Raw genomic sequence first — 18727 nt, 5'->3', positions numbered from 1 at the left:
GGGGTCAGCCTTTGTAATGAGAGTCTTCTTGTCTCTTCTTTATCCTATTCCTTCTAAAAATAGCAAGGAAGTAGGGTTTTGTTTAGAGACGTTTAATGCAAACTTCACATTTATATGTATGAATTAGTGATGCATGAAATCTCCTCCAGTTGCTTATAAAATGTATTACAAATTATGGCAAGGGCATATTTATACAAATTAATAAAGGTGAAATGTTTTTAAAATGTGGCTAGGTATTTAACAAAGAAAGATAAGAATATATTTTTACATGACTCCTTGATAAGAGTGGTGATCTGTTTTGGATAGGTATTCCTTAATTGACTTTATAAACTAGTATTAGAAGAAATAAGCAATGAGATTAAATCCCTCCCAACACACACACACACACACACACACACACACACACCCCCTCCCTATCTCATGCCACACACACATCTTTACTTACCTACCTGTCTGGGTGATTACATTCTGAAATGGAAGAAAAACAGAGTCCTTAAGTTATAGTGCTAAAGTCTGTTTTGTCACCAGTGACGGCTGATGTCTTTATTTTGTTAGAAAAACATCTTTCTTCTAAAACGCTTCTCTCCAAATTACCTTCCTCTAATCGTGTTCCTTATTATTTTTTCACAAAACAATTTGGGACAGAAATGTCTCTTTATGGATATATTTTAATCTTTACTGTATACAATGGTTCTTTCTTACATTGTATCGTATTATGCACCCTGTAGGCATTGATAACTTTTATTGATACAAAAAAATCACTTTAGTTGGGGGACTATATTTTTTCTCTTCTGTTGCCCCACTTCTAACTGTGGCATACTCCACTGCAGAAGAGATAATAATAATTAAGTTTGTTTACAAAAAATACAAAGGTTCTAATGTCACTGTTTATTATTAGCTCGCAGTTAGCACTGTCAAATAGATATGCCCAGATTCCGAGGCCCACAAAGCCCCCCAGAGGTATTTATGATGTTGTTTGACTTAGAAAATATGTCGGCATGGGAGATGAGTAATGCCCCGGGTGATTACGTTCAAAAGAAGAAAGCTACCTAATCTTTTCAGTATCTGTGCTTTTCTACCTCAAGGAACAGTAAATACAACTTTCTGACATTTCTAGTCTATATCAAGAGTGGGATTTTCACAGTCGTCATCAAATCACCCATTAACATTGACATCTTGCTGTCTCTTCTATTGTTTTAAGGTTTTTCTTTCTGAAACTAGGACTTATGAAAAATAATAATGCTGGTAGCTCTTCAAAAGAAAGTGCTTTCTCATGTGTTATCTCATTTTATTCTCCTGTCATAAAAGATGAGAACAAGTGCTGTTATCGTCATTGGAAGAAATCTAAGCTGTAGAGAAATTGTGACTTGCCCAAGGTCCGCTTAGGCTGCTAGCACAGTCTAGACATCCATCTCCCAAATGAGTACATTTCTCAGTAGACCACCTTGTGGGAAGACTAGTCACCAAATAGAGGGAGGTAAAGAAGGAAATTAGTATTTCAGTTCTTAATTGATTCTAGTCAACATGCTGGACATTTTTACAGTAATACCTCATTTATTCTTCCCAGCAACTCTAGGAGATAGGTGGCGGTGGTATCTCTTTTACAAAAGAGCAAAGGAAGGTTCAGAATGTGTAGCATTATGTTGGGTGGTATGGAAATTGTATCAGACTTGGAGCTCTGCTGTCCATGCGTTTCTCAGTCTAGTCCAGAATGTATTGTAAAGACACAGTAAACAATATCTATCCAAAAGGATAATGAGGTTGGGAAAGACTGAGATGGTCAGAGAAAACATCATATAGTGGGTGAGGCTTGTGTTGAGACTGCAAGGACAGCAAGAAGGGGGTAAGTGGAGGGAGAGCCCAACACCCCATATGCACTGAAGAGCAAGGTAGAGGAGAAACCGCGAATGAGCCTAGAGATCTAGAGATCATTTGGCCAGAGCAGATGGAACCTCCTGCTGGGAGGGTAATGTGTGCCTAAGAGCTTGGGCTCTGACTACAGGAGGCCTTGAAAATGTGTGGGAATAAGACCACAGGATTTTAAAGCTGAAATTCATCTGGCTTAAGCATCCCATTTTGCAGAAGGGAAAGTAAGATCCATAGAGGCGAAATGACTTCCTTATGTCACAGCTATGTAATTACAGAGCTGGGGGGTGGGGGGACGGATAATCTTATTCCCAAGCAAGAGTTATTTCTACCCTACCCTGTACTTGAAGCACTTGGTGGAAAGGAGCAGTGAAATGACAGTGCTGAGATTCCTGTATCGCTCTCAAAAAGTTTTTATTATTGATGAAAGCAGTCTCTTCAAAAAAATAAAAAAGATTTGAATACCATTTCATATTGTGGTGCTACTTACTTGCTCTTGATAGCTGGCAACCTGCTTCAGTTAGTCAAAGCACTCAAGAGACTCACTGGATGATGGAAAAGCTATTCTTCTCCATGTTTGTGCTTATCTTCTTTCAGAACCCAGAAAACCAGCTACGATTCAGTTGTCCTGTTAATTATACTAGTACACACAAGTGACATGAGCATGAAGTGAAATGACATCTTTTCAAGGGCAGAGGCGTAGTTTAATGATTTAGGATGTAATCACAGATGCAAATGTGGTTCAAATGCTATTTACCATTTTATTATGTATCTGTTATGAGCCACGCATTGTGTTGTGTTCTTTTCCTGCATTAAAATCTTACACATTTGCAAGGTTGTCATTATCATAATGCCACATATGAGGAAACAGAGGCTCAGATAGGTTTGCTAATGTGCCCAAGGTCCCACCATTGGTAAGTGGCGGAGCTGCTGTGGGAACCCACGTTTGTCTGACTTCCAGTTCCATCATACTTGTTCTATATCATACTGCCGTTGTTAGATCCATCACACCACAAAGAAAGTCACCAAGCAAACTCTTAACATTTATTTCAAAGGCAGTATGTAGTTATTGTAAAAAAGTAGAAAATTCAGATAACTGAAGACAATGAAACCCATTTTTATTCAGATAATTGAAAGAAAATGAAACTAAGGCGCATGATTAGTGCATCAGTATGTGTCTGCCCAGACCTCTCCTCTCGCTTCCACTTCTATACATTCATCCTGCTGTGCTTTTCAAAACTGAATCCATTTGGCCACTTGCATCCCTTGTTTTCTACCATTGGTTTAGTCCCTTGGTTTAGCGTAAGCTCTTGGTTAAGCTGTGCCCCATGGTCATTTTCTGTAACATTTGAGAACCATGAAGCAATTGGGCTTTAGTGGACAAAGCATCGAGGGTATCAACCAGGAGACCTAGGTTACAGTTTTGGTTCTGCCGTTGACTTGCTCTGTGCCGTGAGGCAAGTGGCCTCTCCCATGAGTACCTTAGTTTCTTCATGGATGAAATGAGGGAATTGAACTAGATCTCTGCTGTTCCTTCTAGTTTTGATTCTTTGTTTTGTTTTGATACTTTTTCATTCTCCAGTTATGATTCATTTTTACATTGTCAGGCTCATGTAGATAAGGGAGTGGAGGGATCTCTGTTTTTAGAATTATCCAGTGAGTTTCTCGAGCAGAGTGTGTGACCTACTCTTGGTCCCCAGGCATTTTGGGTCAATGCCATTTTTGCCACTTGGATCTTTGAGTAGGGAATGTGAAAAACTCGAGTCTTAGGCAGATGAAAGTTGTGTTTATGGAAAGAAACTTTGAGGCTCATGTAACTAAAGGTTGGGAGATGTGGTAGTTTGATAAAACTTGATTCCTGCCTGATGTCTCATATACAGTGAAGGAAAGGAGAGGCAGCTCTTATGGATGCCTTGCAGTAGATGGCCCAACAGGTAATTGCTAGGAAGCTGTAATAAACAGAACAGCAAAATATTTCTGTTCCATCTCTCAAATTTTATAATTTCATAACAATAGTAATTATTTTCACTGTGTACCTATTAGACGCCAGTTACTTTGTATACATTATTTCTAATCCTCAAAACCACTTTGCAAGGTAAGTATTATTCCCATTTTAGAGATGCGGCTCAGAGAGGTGCAGTAACTTGCCTGTGCTCACATCCATAGTGAGCGGCATATCTGGGATTCTAATCCAAAGTCCACACCTTACTGTTTCATCTTCTTTCTCCTGCATCATAAGTCTCTGCCTCTATTGAATCATTCCCAACAGCTTAAAAACAAGCTCTGGTATTCCTCCATCCTAAAAATAATACCCATCTTTGACTCTTCATTCCCATTCAATTACTGCCTAATTCTCCACTTCTTGGAAGAGTCACCTACACATTTTAATTTATTGCTCAGCCCTCTTCAGCTTCATTCTACTAGAGCTTTTCTTATCAAGACTGTCTAAAACCTCCATGTTGCTCAATTCAATCGACATTTTTTTCTCTTATCTTGATGCCTGTGGATTTGGTCGACCACTCCCTCCTGCTTGTTCTGCCTGGTGGTTCTTCTTTTCTTCTTTGATGGTCTCTTCTCTACCCATCCTCTAAATTGGTATTTCTGTAACTTAGTCCTGGATCCTCTTCTGTTTCTCTCAATTCTCTTCCTAAGTGATGTTATCCTTTACCATGGTGTTAAATACCATCTTTGTATAGATGATTTCCAAATTTATAGCTCCAGCCCAAACTTTTCCCCTGATTTCCTACATAGTATGTTCAGCTATGTACTGGACATTTCTATTTACAGGTTTCTTAGACTTAACATGTCCCAAATAAAACTCTTGGAACTCTTCCCAAACACGTTAGACTTTCCTACCATTAAATGGTAATATGCTGCCTTTTTACTCCATCTCAGTCCATCTGCTGGCTCTAACTTGGATCTATCCACCTGATCCATTTTCACTCTCACTACAAGAGTTAAGCCACCATCCAATCTCACCTGGACTATTGCTCTAGCCTCCTGACTGTTTCCTCTGTTTCTACTTTTGCCTTCTTCCAAACTGTTCTGCACGTAAGAGTCAGATGAAAATTTTAGAACTGTAGACCAGACTGTTATTCTCTTGATTAAAATCATTCAATACCTTTCCATTGCCCTTATTAATCAATCAATCAGCCAATCCTAATTCTTTACCATGGTCTATGGGGCTCTCTGCATGATCTGGTGCTTGCTTTATCTAGCACCTTCTTTTTTTTTTTTTTTTTAAACAATGAAATCATATCAAATGTTTATAAGAACATGAGTGTTTGCAATTTTTTTTAAATTTATTTTTTTTAATATTTATTTTTGGCTGTGTTGGGTCTTCGTTTATGTGTGAGGGCTTTCTCTAGTTGTGGCAAGCGGGGGCCACTCTTCATCGCGGTGCGCGGGCCTCTCACTATCGCGGCCTTTCTTGTTGCGGAGCACAGGCTCCAGACGCCCAGGCTCAGTAGTTGTGGCTCACGGGCCTGGTTGCTCCGCGGCATGTGGGATCTTCCTAGACCAGGGCTCGAACCCGTGTCCCCTGCATTAGCAGGCAGATTCTCAACCACTGCGCCACCAGGGAAGCCCAATCTAGCACCTTCTTAAGCCACTTCCTCCATGTCTCTGGGGCCTTAACTGTACTGGTGACCTTTTAGTGTCTTGAACATGCCCAGCTCTTTCCAGCTGAAGAATCTCTGTGCAGCTCTTTCTCTGCCTGAAACACCCAGTGCCCTGCTTGTGGAGTGGCTGCTCCATCCCATCCTTTAGGTCAGTGTTGTCATCATTTTTGAGAAGCTGTCTCTGACCACATTGTCTCAGTAGGGCTTTTCCTCCTCTTCCATTTTCTTCTGTCTTTGTTCTTTCTTTCGTTTCATATAACACTAACACAAGCTGTATGCTTTGAGTTTATTATGCTTCTCCAACTAGACCGGAAGCTCCACAGCAGGATGGATGTTATGGTGCCCAATATAGTTGCTCAGTTTGTAAGATGGGTAACTAAACTTAAAAGTGAGGCTGATATAGAAAATCTGATTTCTCACTGGAAGATTGGAATCAAACTATCCACCCACTTGCTTCATGCCATTTATACACTGAACCTATAAATAACTTGAATATTAGGCAAAATGCTGTAGGAGGGGTCTTGAGTGGCTGACAGGCATTTAAGAGGCAGCATGAATTTTAAAGTCTGTGGTTGGAATGGTCATTACTTTTCTCCTCTGTTTTCCGTATTCACCGAGGCATGGGAAGCACAGCTGAGGGTGATTTTGGTCCTGGTCTCCTGGCTTAATTCTGGAAATACTCAAATTTGGTTTCTCTTGCTTAGTGGGAAGTGTAGCTAGTCTGTTTGATGAGACAACTATTTGAATTCCTCACATACCTGATTTCCTTAAACCGAGTTGACAACTTCTTGGGAGGGTTTTCATTGTGTTTGGTGCAGCATGGCAGAATGGAAAGGACTTTGAACCAGAATTGGGCTTGGGTTTTTATTTTGGTCCTGGTTACTTTGAAAAAAGCAAACCCAAACCACCACCACAGCAAAACATCCTGAGCCTCAGTTTCCCCATCTATGAAACAAGAGAATTGGATGAGATGGTTTCTAAGATTCCCGCCACCTTTAATCATCATGAAATCTCTGATTCCTGTAAAAAATGCATGGATTCTGATCCTGGAGGTAATCACAAAAACTGCAGCATTTAAGGAAACCAACCCTTTCCCCAAAGTCACTTTTATGGAGAAATAGTAGAGAGGGAATGACAAATTCCTTGAAGATTCAGACTCCTTTGAGTTAATCTGAACTCAATTTGACTGTTAATTTGAGTGTCCAAGGAAAAAATATTTTAGAGTTTAATGGTCTGGGGCTCTTAATGACTTGTACTTCACCCTACTAGGAATTTAAAAGGTGAATCAACTGAGAATGATGTGTCCCCTTCTAAGTTGTGGCACCCCAAAAAGAATCTTTTTCACTTTAATGCAAGAATGAGTAACTCACTTGGTCACCCAGAGGACTCCCCCTTGCTGAAAAGATGCGATAGAGAGGAAAGAAAGGCAGCCTTCCCTTCTCCACTTACAAGTATTACAAAGATGAGTCAGTCAGGAAGATTCTAAGCAAATGGATGATTTTAATATGAATTTTAGTTTTCATTCAGATGGTAGCAGCTTGTATCTCTTTTATTAATTGTTCCTACTATGGTCTAGCCTTTATACCAAATGCTTATCTCACTTATTCCTCAAATATGCTTTGGGTTGGGTGGTAGTTTCCAGGAGAAGAAACTGAGCTACTTAGAGGTTAAGTAACTTGCTAAATTAAGGCCCAGTTAGCAAGTGATTGAATTGTGATTTGAACGAAGTAAATGAGTAATGAATCTTTCTTTGAGCCTACAATGTAGCTGAAAGAATATTCAGCCTTTTTAAAGGTAGTGAAAAGATAATAGAGAAATTAATGACATTCAAATCACAAACCAAGTTGTGTTCCTTCTGTGTCCTTTTCCTAGAAATCCTGGGTGTTTTCTTTTCATCTAGTCCTATCAATACCCTTTCCTTCTAGGATGCTTCTTTTTAAACAGTCTAGAAGTGAAATCAAACCCTGAGTTAAAATAATGAACAGTCATATTTTATATGATCACATAATAGTATTTCATAAAAGCATGACCTTATTTGTAACTTAGAATCATCCTGACCTGTTGGTTTAAATATTTCAATAATACAGGTTTTCCCCCTCCCCCAATGAGGCCCACTTTTTTCCCCAATCACTTTAATTATGTGAGCTAGAATCCTGTTTCTCACACATCTTTAGTTCTCAACCTTGTTAAAATTAATCATATAATCCCCCTTTAAAACATAGTATTAAATCACCATAGTAACACAGTATCCAAGCTTTATAGATAAAACATAACAGCCATAAGAAGGTAGTTAGGTGTCCCCTTGACAGCTCTATAACTTTTATAGAAATGTGTTCCTTCTCCTGGCTTGTGTAAGGTGGAGGGATAGCATTACTTACTTACACCTGTTTTATTACCACATTGCTTTTAAATTGCTACCTTGTTTTTGTTCACCTTCCTAGTTAAAAAGGAGAGTTGGAACATTCTTTTCTTTCTGAATTATTTTCTTGTACTCTCTAACCACTCCTCCAGGGCTGGAATTGTTTCCTTTAATATGACCAGTAGGGTCCATTGACCTTTTGTCATGGAATACCTTGAAAGTCTCTTTAATTTTCTTACGTGGCCTGTATAAGGGAGTTTTTTTAAAAAAAAGGCTATCCATATTTGAAAACTTAATTCACATCCTATCAAAAAACTCAATCAGTCTGCCTTTGGAAAAGGCCTGGTGAACCATGATTTTTCATTTCTACTGACAATTTATAGCAGATTATAGGTGAGAGCATCAATTTGAATATTTTATCAATTTGAGTATATTTTGTAAAATATGTTCTGTATAAGATATGATACTAGTTAATGAGTTCCTTTGAATAATTCAATGTCACATTCTAAAATATTATGTTAGCATAAATTTGTGTATTAGAATTTGTAATATTTAACTTCTTTTTAAAAAGGAATCTAAGCTAACTGGTAAACTGATTTTAAAAAGTGGATTTTTTAAACATTTTATAACTTTAAAAAAGAGTTTCTAGAGTAATGTGATTAGTAATATGCTTTTTAATTTTTTGAAGCAGATGTTTTTTATGTGTGGTTTGCTGATTTTTGTGTTGATGCAGGAATTTTTAGCTTTTATCTTAAATGTTTTTCTTTAAAACCTTGTTTCCATTTCTTAGAAAATACCTTGCATTGATAAGACATTTGCTATTTCTGTCCTGTAAAATATAAAATATATTCCTCATAAGTTTGGAAATTATGAAAGATACAGGAATTTAGGAAAATAACAGCTAACCTTGCCCTCTTGAATTCCAGGTCCTCCCCTTAGTAGCTCTGTGAACTTGATTCAGTTATTTACCTATTCAGTTCTATAGTTTCCTTTTCTGTAAAATGGGAACATCCGCTAAATTCCAGGGTTGCTGGGAGAGTAAATGAGATGGTGTCTAACTTTGTGGCTGGTACTTCAATTCTGCTTTTGCAATCCCTGTTATTTTCTGAACTAGAAGAATGATCAAGTGAGTAGCATTACCAGCGAGCTGGCAGAGAGGGCTTTGGCGTCAGATAGGTCTAGGTTTAAAATTCAGCTTTTTGCAGTTTACCAGCTGGCACCTTAGGCAGTGCCACTCTAGGTTATTTCTTCATCTATAAAATGAGGTTAATAGAATGCACCTTTCAGAACTGGATGCAGTGTTCAACAGGGACACCTGCCTGAGCTCAGTAAGTAGGAGGTTTGGTAGCTGTGATGACGTGGTCACTGCTTGCTGTCTTTTTTTTTGTTTTTAAATACTAGCTCACAGTCTGTTCCCTTGAAGTGTGTAAATTTTAAGTTCATTTATAAAGAATTCCACTGAGAAAGGAAATGTTACAGGTTCAACGACTTGTTGTGATTAGATACTTTATCAGGAAACTTACTGCACATTCATTTTCCCCTTTGTTCTGTCTTTGCCGCAGCCTCACAGTTAGCCAAGTTGGCCAGAACTTCACGTTTGTGCTCACTGACATTGACAGCAAACAGAGATTCGGGTTCTGCCGCTTATCTTCAGGAGCCAAGAGTTGCTTCTGTATCTTAAGGTAAGGAAAATGGCTTTGGCTATTGGCTAGTTATGTGAAACAGTGTCAGCATTTGCGTTGTTCTTCTGTAATTAAATTTTCCAGCTGTTCTTTTTATTTTCCTATCTGTTTCCCAAAAGTCACTGCACTTGGGGCGAAGGACTTCACAATGTTGTCCTTGCACTTTAAGTTCTACAGATAATTGTATTTATTTATTTGTATCACATCCCTTGGGTGGGAAAAGGGATCATTGCTTCTGGGGAGTGTGTAGAAGCTGGAGAATCAGCATGGCTTCAGTTCCTCCTGCTGTTATCTGGAGCTGTCAGAAATTAGCCTGTTAGGCTTTCCCTTGGACATTTTGTGTATGTAAGATTATTAATAAAGTATGTGTCTGTAGCTCAGGACGTCTTGCAGACACTGATTGTGTCCTTCTCAGAGTAACACCCCTGCCCCCTTTGGGTCAATGAGTGAGTAACTGTTTCCCAACTTGGCTCCCTCTGTAGAGGTTTGAAAAAAGTGCAGAATCCTGTAAGAAGGCTTCTTTAGGTCTTCTAAAACCCCCTTCATACACTAGAATCATACTTGCTTACTGCTCCGTTTCCTCCTGCCAGAGACGTAAGGCATGTTCTGGGGTGGGAGGATGTGTGGAAATCTGATTTTGGAGCTGCTGGCTCTGGGCTCCTGCTGGGAGCCTCCTGAGGGGGAGGTGAAGGCATCCCACACACCCTCCTCCCCATCTGCCTCGGTTAAGTAGGTGTCAGAGGGGCCTGCCTCCTGTCTCTCTCTGCTCATGTGCAACAGCTCAGGGCAGGACAGCAGGGAGGCGCCCCTGACAAAACCCGGGTCCCCAGGCTTGGGCCTGGGGATAAGAGGCCAGACCCTCTATGAATTCCAGAAAGGGTAGTTCTCTGGTGTACTAGTCTCTGCACTTTCTTCTCCTCCTCACTAAGAAGAGACCCCCCTGCCTCCCAAACACACACACCCTCACAGCATGAGGGGGTGAGGGCTGACTTTCAAAGTGCCTGAGCTCGATAACTCTCAGTCAGGACTGCTACTTCTGCATTTCTCTACACAAATCTTATTATCATTATTATTTTTAATCAGTGAAATCAACTTTCTTCTTCATCAAGCATAGCATCTGATTTGGGCGCTAGAGAACAACTGCTGGAAAGACCTTAAGAAGGAAGCACAAAGCCGGCTGCTTTGTGAGGCTGCTGCTCTCCAGCACACCTCGGTAGTCTAGGCCCAAGGATTGCCTGCCCAGGGTATTAGACTCTGATGTAATTTATTACTTACTTTTTTATTTAACAGTGTTTTTTTAAAGAAAATTTTCTCTTCCATTTTTGTCTAATGTTATATTTCAGCCTTGGCTAGGACACTGCATATTTATGTAGTCATTCAGAGGAGATGAGGGTTTAAACCAAGTTCTTGAAGTTTTGCAGAAAGGTTTTTGTCCCATGGTGTTTTGGGTTACGACGTTTCTTTCAAAGCTTGGATGTGTGTGTTGGGGGAAAGGGGACTCTTGAATTGCCATTATTGCATTCTCTCAGCAAATTTCAGAGAGTGGAAAGCTGTTTATTTAAAAATTTAAATTTAAAGATTGCTCGCATCTGATTCTGGCGTTTGACTCTGTGTGTCTACACGTAGGGCCATGGACTTCATGTTTGCGAGAAGCTAGTTGAATAGCCTCTTGCTGTCATCATTTAGAATGAAAAATAACAGCAATTTGTGTGTTTTCTGTCTGTTATACTAGCTTGGAACTATGGAAAAAAATTTGGTGGGTTAATTCATTAATTTGTTTGTCAGCCCTTAATTGAATGCCTACTATTAGCTAGTCCCTGTCCTTGAAGAGTTCCCAAGATGAGCTGGGGAGACAGATGATCATGCTATAATATGCTATATATAACACATAGAATGATCCCATGGCATAGTGTCTTCTTACTATTGATAATCTAGTGCCAGAGGATAGTGGCTGTAGTTAAAAATAGTCTTCTGTGAATTCTGGGACATGCATTTCATGGGTATTTAACATGAGGGCGGAAGGCTCTCTTTATCTTATCCAGCTTTTGCTTATATACAGGGCACACAAAATGGCACTTTCCCTGTGCTTGGTTTGGAAACATTGCTGGGTCGAGACTAGCATATGAGTGGAACGGCTTCTGTTAACCCTGGATGACTGGTTGGTGACATGTCCAGTGGAGAGTGGAGAAGTCTGCCAAGAGAACATGGGTGGGATTTGGGTCTGGGTTACATTATAATTATCATCCTCTTTTGCTGTTTGGTCTCCTTCCTTTAGTTAACCTGTGTCTTGAGGTCCAGTCACCTTTCTCAGTGTGCCTAGTACTCTAGCTCAAGTCTGCTCAGAAGCCACCTTTACTTTTGTTTTCCATTTTTTTCCCATGAGGGATGTAGTTCCTAGTGATGGCATCTGTGCAGACATAGCCTCTGCTGTTCTAGGATTTAGCTTCTTAGGGTCACTTTCTCTCTGGCTGCTGTCCCGAGCTCATATGCTTCCTGGCCCATATGAACGACTGGACCTTTCTGCCTTCACGCATTTACCCATCCTCCCAGACTCAGCTTGGGCTCTTCTCAGAGTAGCCTTCTCCAGGCAGAGGTAATCATCCCATCCTCTGGATGCACCCAGCATGCTTTGCACACTTCAGTTACACACTCATAAGCCTTGATCTTCCTTTGTGTTTCTCCTGTTGAACAGTTAACTCTTTAGGGGTAAAGATTGTGTCTTAAACAACTCTGCATCCCCAGCACTTAGTGTAGTGCTCAACCAAGATATTGTGTGCATGGCTTTCAGAGACAGGGAGATCCATTCCATTCGGTTGGAAGAACAGGAAACGGATACTGAGGGCTCTGAGTGAGAGGACAGGCCACATTGGACACTAGTTCAAAGAGAAAATATGAAATCCAGTTATTGGTTCATATTACCAAACAATTCATGTTAGTCATAAGAGGTGCACCTTTGAGTGTCACAGTGGAGATTCAATGGCACAGTGGACAGACATTATGTCCATAAAGGACTAGGTCATCAGTATTTACAAAATTTGAACTTAATTTCACAATGAAAGGTTCTTAGACATCCTTTATTCAATATAACTTATTAGGTTCATTGTTAGGGGCATTGTCTGTTCCTCCCCCCTAGAATGTAAGCTCCATGAAGGCTTGGAATTCTTACCTTTGTTTGTTTTGTTCATAAATACACCCAAAGTGTATTTAAGAATGTCTGCATATAGTAGACACTTAGTAATACTTGTTTTTTGAAAGGCTGAATCTCTGAGTTTATTTTTAAACATTTTTTCAAAGTTGGTTTGAATTCTTGTCACCAGCTAACCTTGACAGAGATGTAGTTGTACTGAAGTATAAGTCTTGTTAATGAAAGTACCATGGTATATAAAGTCAAATGCACTATTTCTTCCCACAATTGACTGGTTCTCTCTATTAAAGCATTTTAATTTACCTTGAGAGTCACCATTATATTATTTAACTAGCTGCTAGTTAAATTATCTAGTTAATACTAGATTAAAAGCACCAGCTAGGAGAACAGGAGTTACGGGTAAGTTAGTTGTTCTTCATTATAAACCCAGGAATCTGAGAAAGTATTTTAGCATTTTTAGATAGCACCATCTGAGTCTAAGATATAATAAGTATTTACCTCTGAAATCTTTCAAATATCATAAGACAGAGTGACCTAGATCACTTTTTTCGTGGCTTCTATTTGCCCAAATAACACATGACCCATCAAGGCTAAAACTGTAATGAAATATGCTATTTATAGCCAACTTCTTGTTTTGGATGAACAGAAGGAACGCCAGAGTTCAAAGCCATAACTGTATTGCTTGGGGTTGGGGGGAGTAGATTATGGAAGATAAGCCATACAATATTAAATTTCTTTACTCTTTATAAAGGAACTTTAAAAATATTTGTGTTCTACAATTTTCTCCTGTATATATAGGGATCTTATTTCAGCTCTTGAGAAAGCTTGAGTAACTATCTTTATACCCAAATAGGATTGTTCAGAACCTATTATACATTTTGGGAAGAAATAACTTGTTTCATCAAGATGGTATCTAAAATTTTTTTAGTTTAACATTTAAAGTTTTTATTCAATTAGTATCTTTGTATCTAGTATATACCAGGAATGAGCAATGTATATAACACGTGGTCTTTGGCCTTTATTTACCTCGGGGTCCCTTAAAATAGACACAGAGATCTAGCCCCAGCTCCCCATATGAGAACCTTTCAGATGTCATATTCATCCAAGATTTTGGTGAGCTGAATTTTCTGAACTTGGTATTTCAAACTGAAAACAATGTATACTTTTTGTCCTTTACCAAATATAAAATTGAATATATTTCTGGGTGCACTGTTCCCAGGCCACCTCTGATTTTGATACCCACTTCCCATTTCACTTCTACTACACTTACTGTCTTAGGAGCCACTTAATCTTTGGGAAGGGACTCTGTAAACAAGTAATTAAAATATAATGTGGTAAGTGCTATTTTAAAAAATATGTATGTGTAGGGTTCTTTGGGGTCACAGATTAGGCAGTGCCCGTGTCTGACTTGGAGAATTAGAGAAAGTGTTGCTGATGGGTTCCAGTTAAACTGGGTCTTAGAGAATCAATGGGGGCTTGCCTGGAGGAAAAAGGGAGAAAAGCTCTCTGGGCAGTGAGAACTGGTACACAAAGGCCCAGAGAAATGAAAGGTATAGCAAGATGAAAGAATGATGGGAATTCTGATGAGAGGGTGACAGCAAGAGATGATGCCATAAAAGTCTTGGGGCCAGGCTGTGAAAGCCCTTGTGGGACATGCTCAAGATTTTGGATTTATCCCATAGAAAACGGTGTGCCATGCAATAGTCTGGGGCAGGCGTTAGAAATATTGTTTTTACACCAAGGGTAAAGTGGCTTTTGTACATGAAATTGCTATCTACACAGGCTTGGGATTTTCTGGTTATTGTTAGAGGGATGCTGCACATCACTTTGGGAGTAGCACCTGATTTAGATTGGAATTTTCAAGCCTCAACTTTAGTGGTTTTTTTTTTTTTTTCTTTTTTAATTATACCTTAATGAAATGTGTTCCTTGGCCCTCGTTGGGGAGTTATTGTCCTTCTTTCCGTGCAAGTTGGCATGTGGGCTTATGTTTAAATGTTAATTGTGTTAAGTGAGAACCATCCTCCTTCTGGAACACTTTCTGTCTTAATGGCAGGAACAACTGTCGCATCCTTTTTTCATCTGTATTGTACTCATTTCTACTATAAACAGGAAAGCTCAGTTTTCTCAGAGAAAAAGAAGCTAGAAGTAATAGAGTCTGCTTTTGAGAACTTTGGCTTCTCTCTCTAACTGCTCCAACACATACAGTTTAGGAGAAAAATCAAAGGACTCTTTCCTTAGGCAGGTGCAGTGGCAGAAGCCCTTTTGGATTGTGTTTTAGCTGCTTTGGTATAAAATAAGTCTATGGGGGATGGGGAAGGGAGTTGGGAAGGAAGGCTGTGGGGACAGCTCCCAGATTTTTACCTTGAAAGCAGGTGCTGCTGAAATACTCCAGAAACAGATGGAATCTCCTATTCTTGTTTTAAGCTATTTATGGTTGTCTCGCCTGAGGGTATCCTGCTATACAAAAATGCACACAGCCTGATGTTTGAGGGCAGTTTGGGCATCAAAGCTGGGGCCCCTCTGGGAGAAATCAGCCTTTCTTGCCAATGCCTTAAATGCCATTTGGGAAACCTGGATCTTTCATACTACTTAACAGAAGACTTTCCTCTGGTTTTCGAATGTTTCCATCTCTCTGGGGCTGTTTGGTTTTTTTTAATTCCTTCCCTTAAAAGTATGATGGGTACAATGTTGTTTTCTGGATGGTCAGCTGGGAGAAGACCTGATTGCTACGCAGATTATAATTCCACTCATTGTGGGTCCTGGCACATGGCTTCTGTCAGAAACTGAACCCATGGGGTGGGGCTTGCAGAGGCTCTGGCTTACTAGGCCCAGGGCCCTTTCTCAGAGTATTTTGAAAGGCTTGCTGGGGGATGTGCTCATCGGAACATCACTTTGTGGGAGGCTGTAACTTTTTTTTTCTTAATTAAAAAAAAATGAAGTGGTTGGGGAATGTTGCATGTTTTATTGCCACACAGATGCTTTCATGCTTAGAAATGTATAATCCTCTAGGGAGTCACAACTCAACAATAGTAACAAGCTGTACAGTTTTAAGAAAATCACCTTTAAAGAGGAGAAAGGAAAATAAATAAAATTGCCCTTGCTCTCCTAGCAGCCTGCTGTTTGAGGGCTGGGAAGCTGGACAGTTGGAAGGACAGGTGTGTCTTCTGCACCAGCAGCCAGCCTCAGGGCCGTCCACCATAGGAGAAAGCTTCTTTTCTCCTCCTGGTCCTTTACAAAGGAAACCAGCCTGTGAGTTGTGAGTATTTGAAAATCCAAGACTTTGGCTGAAAGAAAATTTTCATTTTGAGATTGAATGAGTTGGGCATTACAATAGACATGGTATCTTCTCACTCTGTTTTGAAGGCAGAGCACTTCCTTTTCTTAATGCTCACGAAGCTTAGTGCAGGGCAGCAAGTGAAACCGCCCTAGGAACTCCAGGAGTGCACTTTTTTGTTGTTTTTTCCCCTCCATAGCCTATTCATCTTGCTGCCTCTAGCAACTGCTGCTGATGGCTAATGTTATACCGTTTTGTAGATGGATAGAGTTAAGTCAGGAGAGCTCACTATAGAGGATTTGGAAGGGAAGGGAGGAATCAGCATTTATTTAATATGCCAGGTGGTTTACATAATTCTCATTTATTCTTATTGCAACCTTATGAAATTATCTCCCTTGTAGAGATAAAGGGCTGGAGACTGAAAGAGATACAGTGGCTTGGCCAAGATCTCACAAAGAGTAAGTGAAGGAATTTGGTTTGGAACCCAAAATCCAACCCAGAGCTCATAGTCTCAACTGCTTTGGGCTTATTGCCATACCTTTCTTTTGTGTCTGATTCAAAACTTCAAATTTTATTTTCTTGCCACCAAGCAATCTTTACGGGTTTCAAAAGTTTGTTTCTCTTCATATATATTTAGATAAAAGAACCATGATCGGTTGTTTGCCTTTGCAGAAGGATCTCAGAGGTGAGTTTAAAGAGCTCTTAAGAATAATGTACTACAGCCCATCCTCATTCTATATATGATGAAATCGAGACCTGAAGAGGAAAGATTTTTTGTTCCAAGTTCTTTAGCTGGCTAATAGCAATCTTCTGACCCCCAATCCAGAGTCTTGTCCAGGATATGGCAATGATTTTTCCAACTTGGGAGAATAAGCCCAAGACCACCTGTGACTAAGGTTTTTCAGGACTCAGTAACCTCCAGTTAGCATCAAAAAGTCACATCCGCTTTTGGCCAGCGTCATTGCAGTCTGTGTGAACAATCCAACCTTACTATTATAGAGTAAAGAAAATGATACAGTTTTGTTTAAATCTGATGCAGGGTATGTTTGAATGGAAAACCAGTAAAACTGATCCTGCCTTCTGAGAGAAAGAGAGTCTTAAGAATTCCATATGAGGGACGCTTTCTGGGAGATAGGGAGAACATTCTATAGGAGAGGCCAGTTGGTGCTTTTTGGTTGAGTCTGAGTGTCAGCAATTTTTATTGGACCTCCCTGCAAGCAAACCACTTTCCTACACAACAGCAACAATAAGCAGAATGTATTTCTTTGAGCCTTATCTTTGCTTTTCACTGGGCAGGGGGTAGAAAGGAAAATAACTCAATATGCTTCACACCTAAAATTGCCCTTTGGATCTAAGCTGCACTCTTATTTTAAGAGCAAGATAGATTTGTGAATACAAAGAAGAGTCTGAATTTAGGTTTTCTGGCCCTTCCAATGATCAGTTTTAGAAGCAGTAGGAGGCCTAACATTTATCCCTCGTGGAAAGGCCCCGGAAGACTGAGATATACCTCTTTACATCATTTCAAACAGAAGACTCATTATGCCATCTGAAGTTTGAAGAGCCCACAATTCTTACAATCAATTATGAGTCACTTATTTTTTAGCTGTAATTTTTTTGAGATTATGAAGATATACTTCCTCATTAGAGGACTTTAGAAAATTTCAGAAAAGTAAGAAAAGCAGTCTATCATCTTATGACTCTAATAATGACTAGATGTGTTTCTTTCCTTGAATTGGGATCATGCTGTAGGTATAGTTTTCTACCTAGCTTTTTCATTTATCATATTATAAGCAAGCATCTTTCCATATCATTAAATATTCTTTCCTGAGAATCTTTTTGACTGTATAACTTATTTTTGTGAGATTGATTTATAAGGGAAGAAGCTCTTAGTTATCTAAAAAAAAAATTTCTTGCTAAGACTTATGTTCTTTTAAAAAATGCATTTGTTCCAGTGAATTTGTCATTCAGCTAATTACTTTGGTATTTTTGTTTAAAAAAAAAAGGCTCAACTACTATTTATCTTAACGTGTGAGCTATTACCCAATTCTTGACAATGAAGAATAATAATTAACTTCTGAAAACAATGAACATAAAAGTATGGAAATAGTATCAAAAGTCTTATTTAAATCAAATGACAAATAATGTATTTAGTTTACTTTTCCTTTCCATATTTTCACTTTGACATATCTTCAAAGTAATCCTTTTTATTAGTGTGAGTTGTGTTGTAAATTGCAAAAAATAATGTAGCATAACGGGAATACTTTTAAAGTTACATAGCAATATAAATTTTGATTTTTAATATATTACATTCTGAATGAAAAGAAAGTATATGCATCTTAAAACTTTATGTAGAAATAACTTAGGGAATTTTTAAACGTTGTAGGTAAAATTAAGTTCTGTGCTGTAGTGTGCAATGGAAATTGAATAGGTGTTTATTTCTCATTCATGGGACATGTAACTACCAGTAACCTTCAGCAAAACTAAGGGCAATTATCCTCTAACTCAATTCACAAGTGTTAGACTGCCACTATGGAGATTTTTAATCCCTTATCTATAATATAAAACAATATTTATTACAAAATTAATTCTGAGAGGCATTATTTATGGTTTCTAATCCATTGTATTTCAGATGTCTTTGAAGTAAGGTGGGTGGAGCTTTGTATGTGCGGTTAATTGTCCCATTGTTCATTTATTCAGTCTGGTATTTTAACTAGCTCTTTATGTGTATTAATGAGCCCAAAATGCAGCAAAAAATGCTGGGCTCCAAAAAACTTGACATTT

The 18727-nt window shown here is 39.0% G+C and overlaps 1 protein-coding gene across 8 annotated transcripts in view; it reads left to right on the top strand.

Annotated features, from left to right (window-relative positions):
- Positions 1 to 18727, top strand: part of DENND1A (DENN domain containing 1A) — a 534065-nt gene that overhangs the window by 167053 nt on the left and 348285 nt on the right. For all 8 annotated transcript variants that reach the window (XM_059925586.1, XM_059925584.1, XM_059925585.1 and 5 more), the window contains exon 5: positions 9408 to 9527. In XM_059925586.1, coding sequence (XP_059781569.1) covers positions 9408 to 9527 — 120 coding nt within the window. The remainder of the gene's footprint in view (positions 1 to 9407; positions 9528 to 18727) is intronic.

The sequence above is a fragment of the Balaenoptera ricei genome, chromosome 6, assembly GCF_028023285.1.
Source record: "Balaenoptera ricei isolate mBalRic1 chromosome 6, mBalRic1.hap2, whole genome shotgun sequence".
Taxonomy (NCBI): domain Eukaryota; kingdom Metazoa; phylum Chordata; class Mammalia; order Artiodactyla; family Balaenopteridae; genus Balaenoptera; species Balaenoptera ricei.
This window is presented reverse-complemented; position numbering and strand designations above follow the sequence as displayed.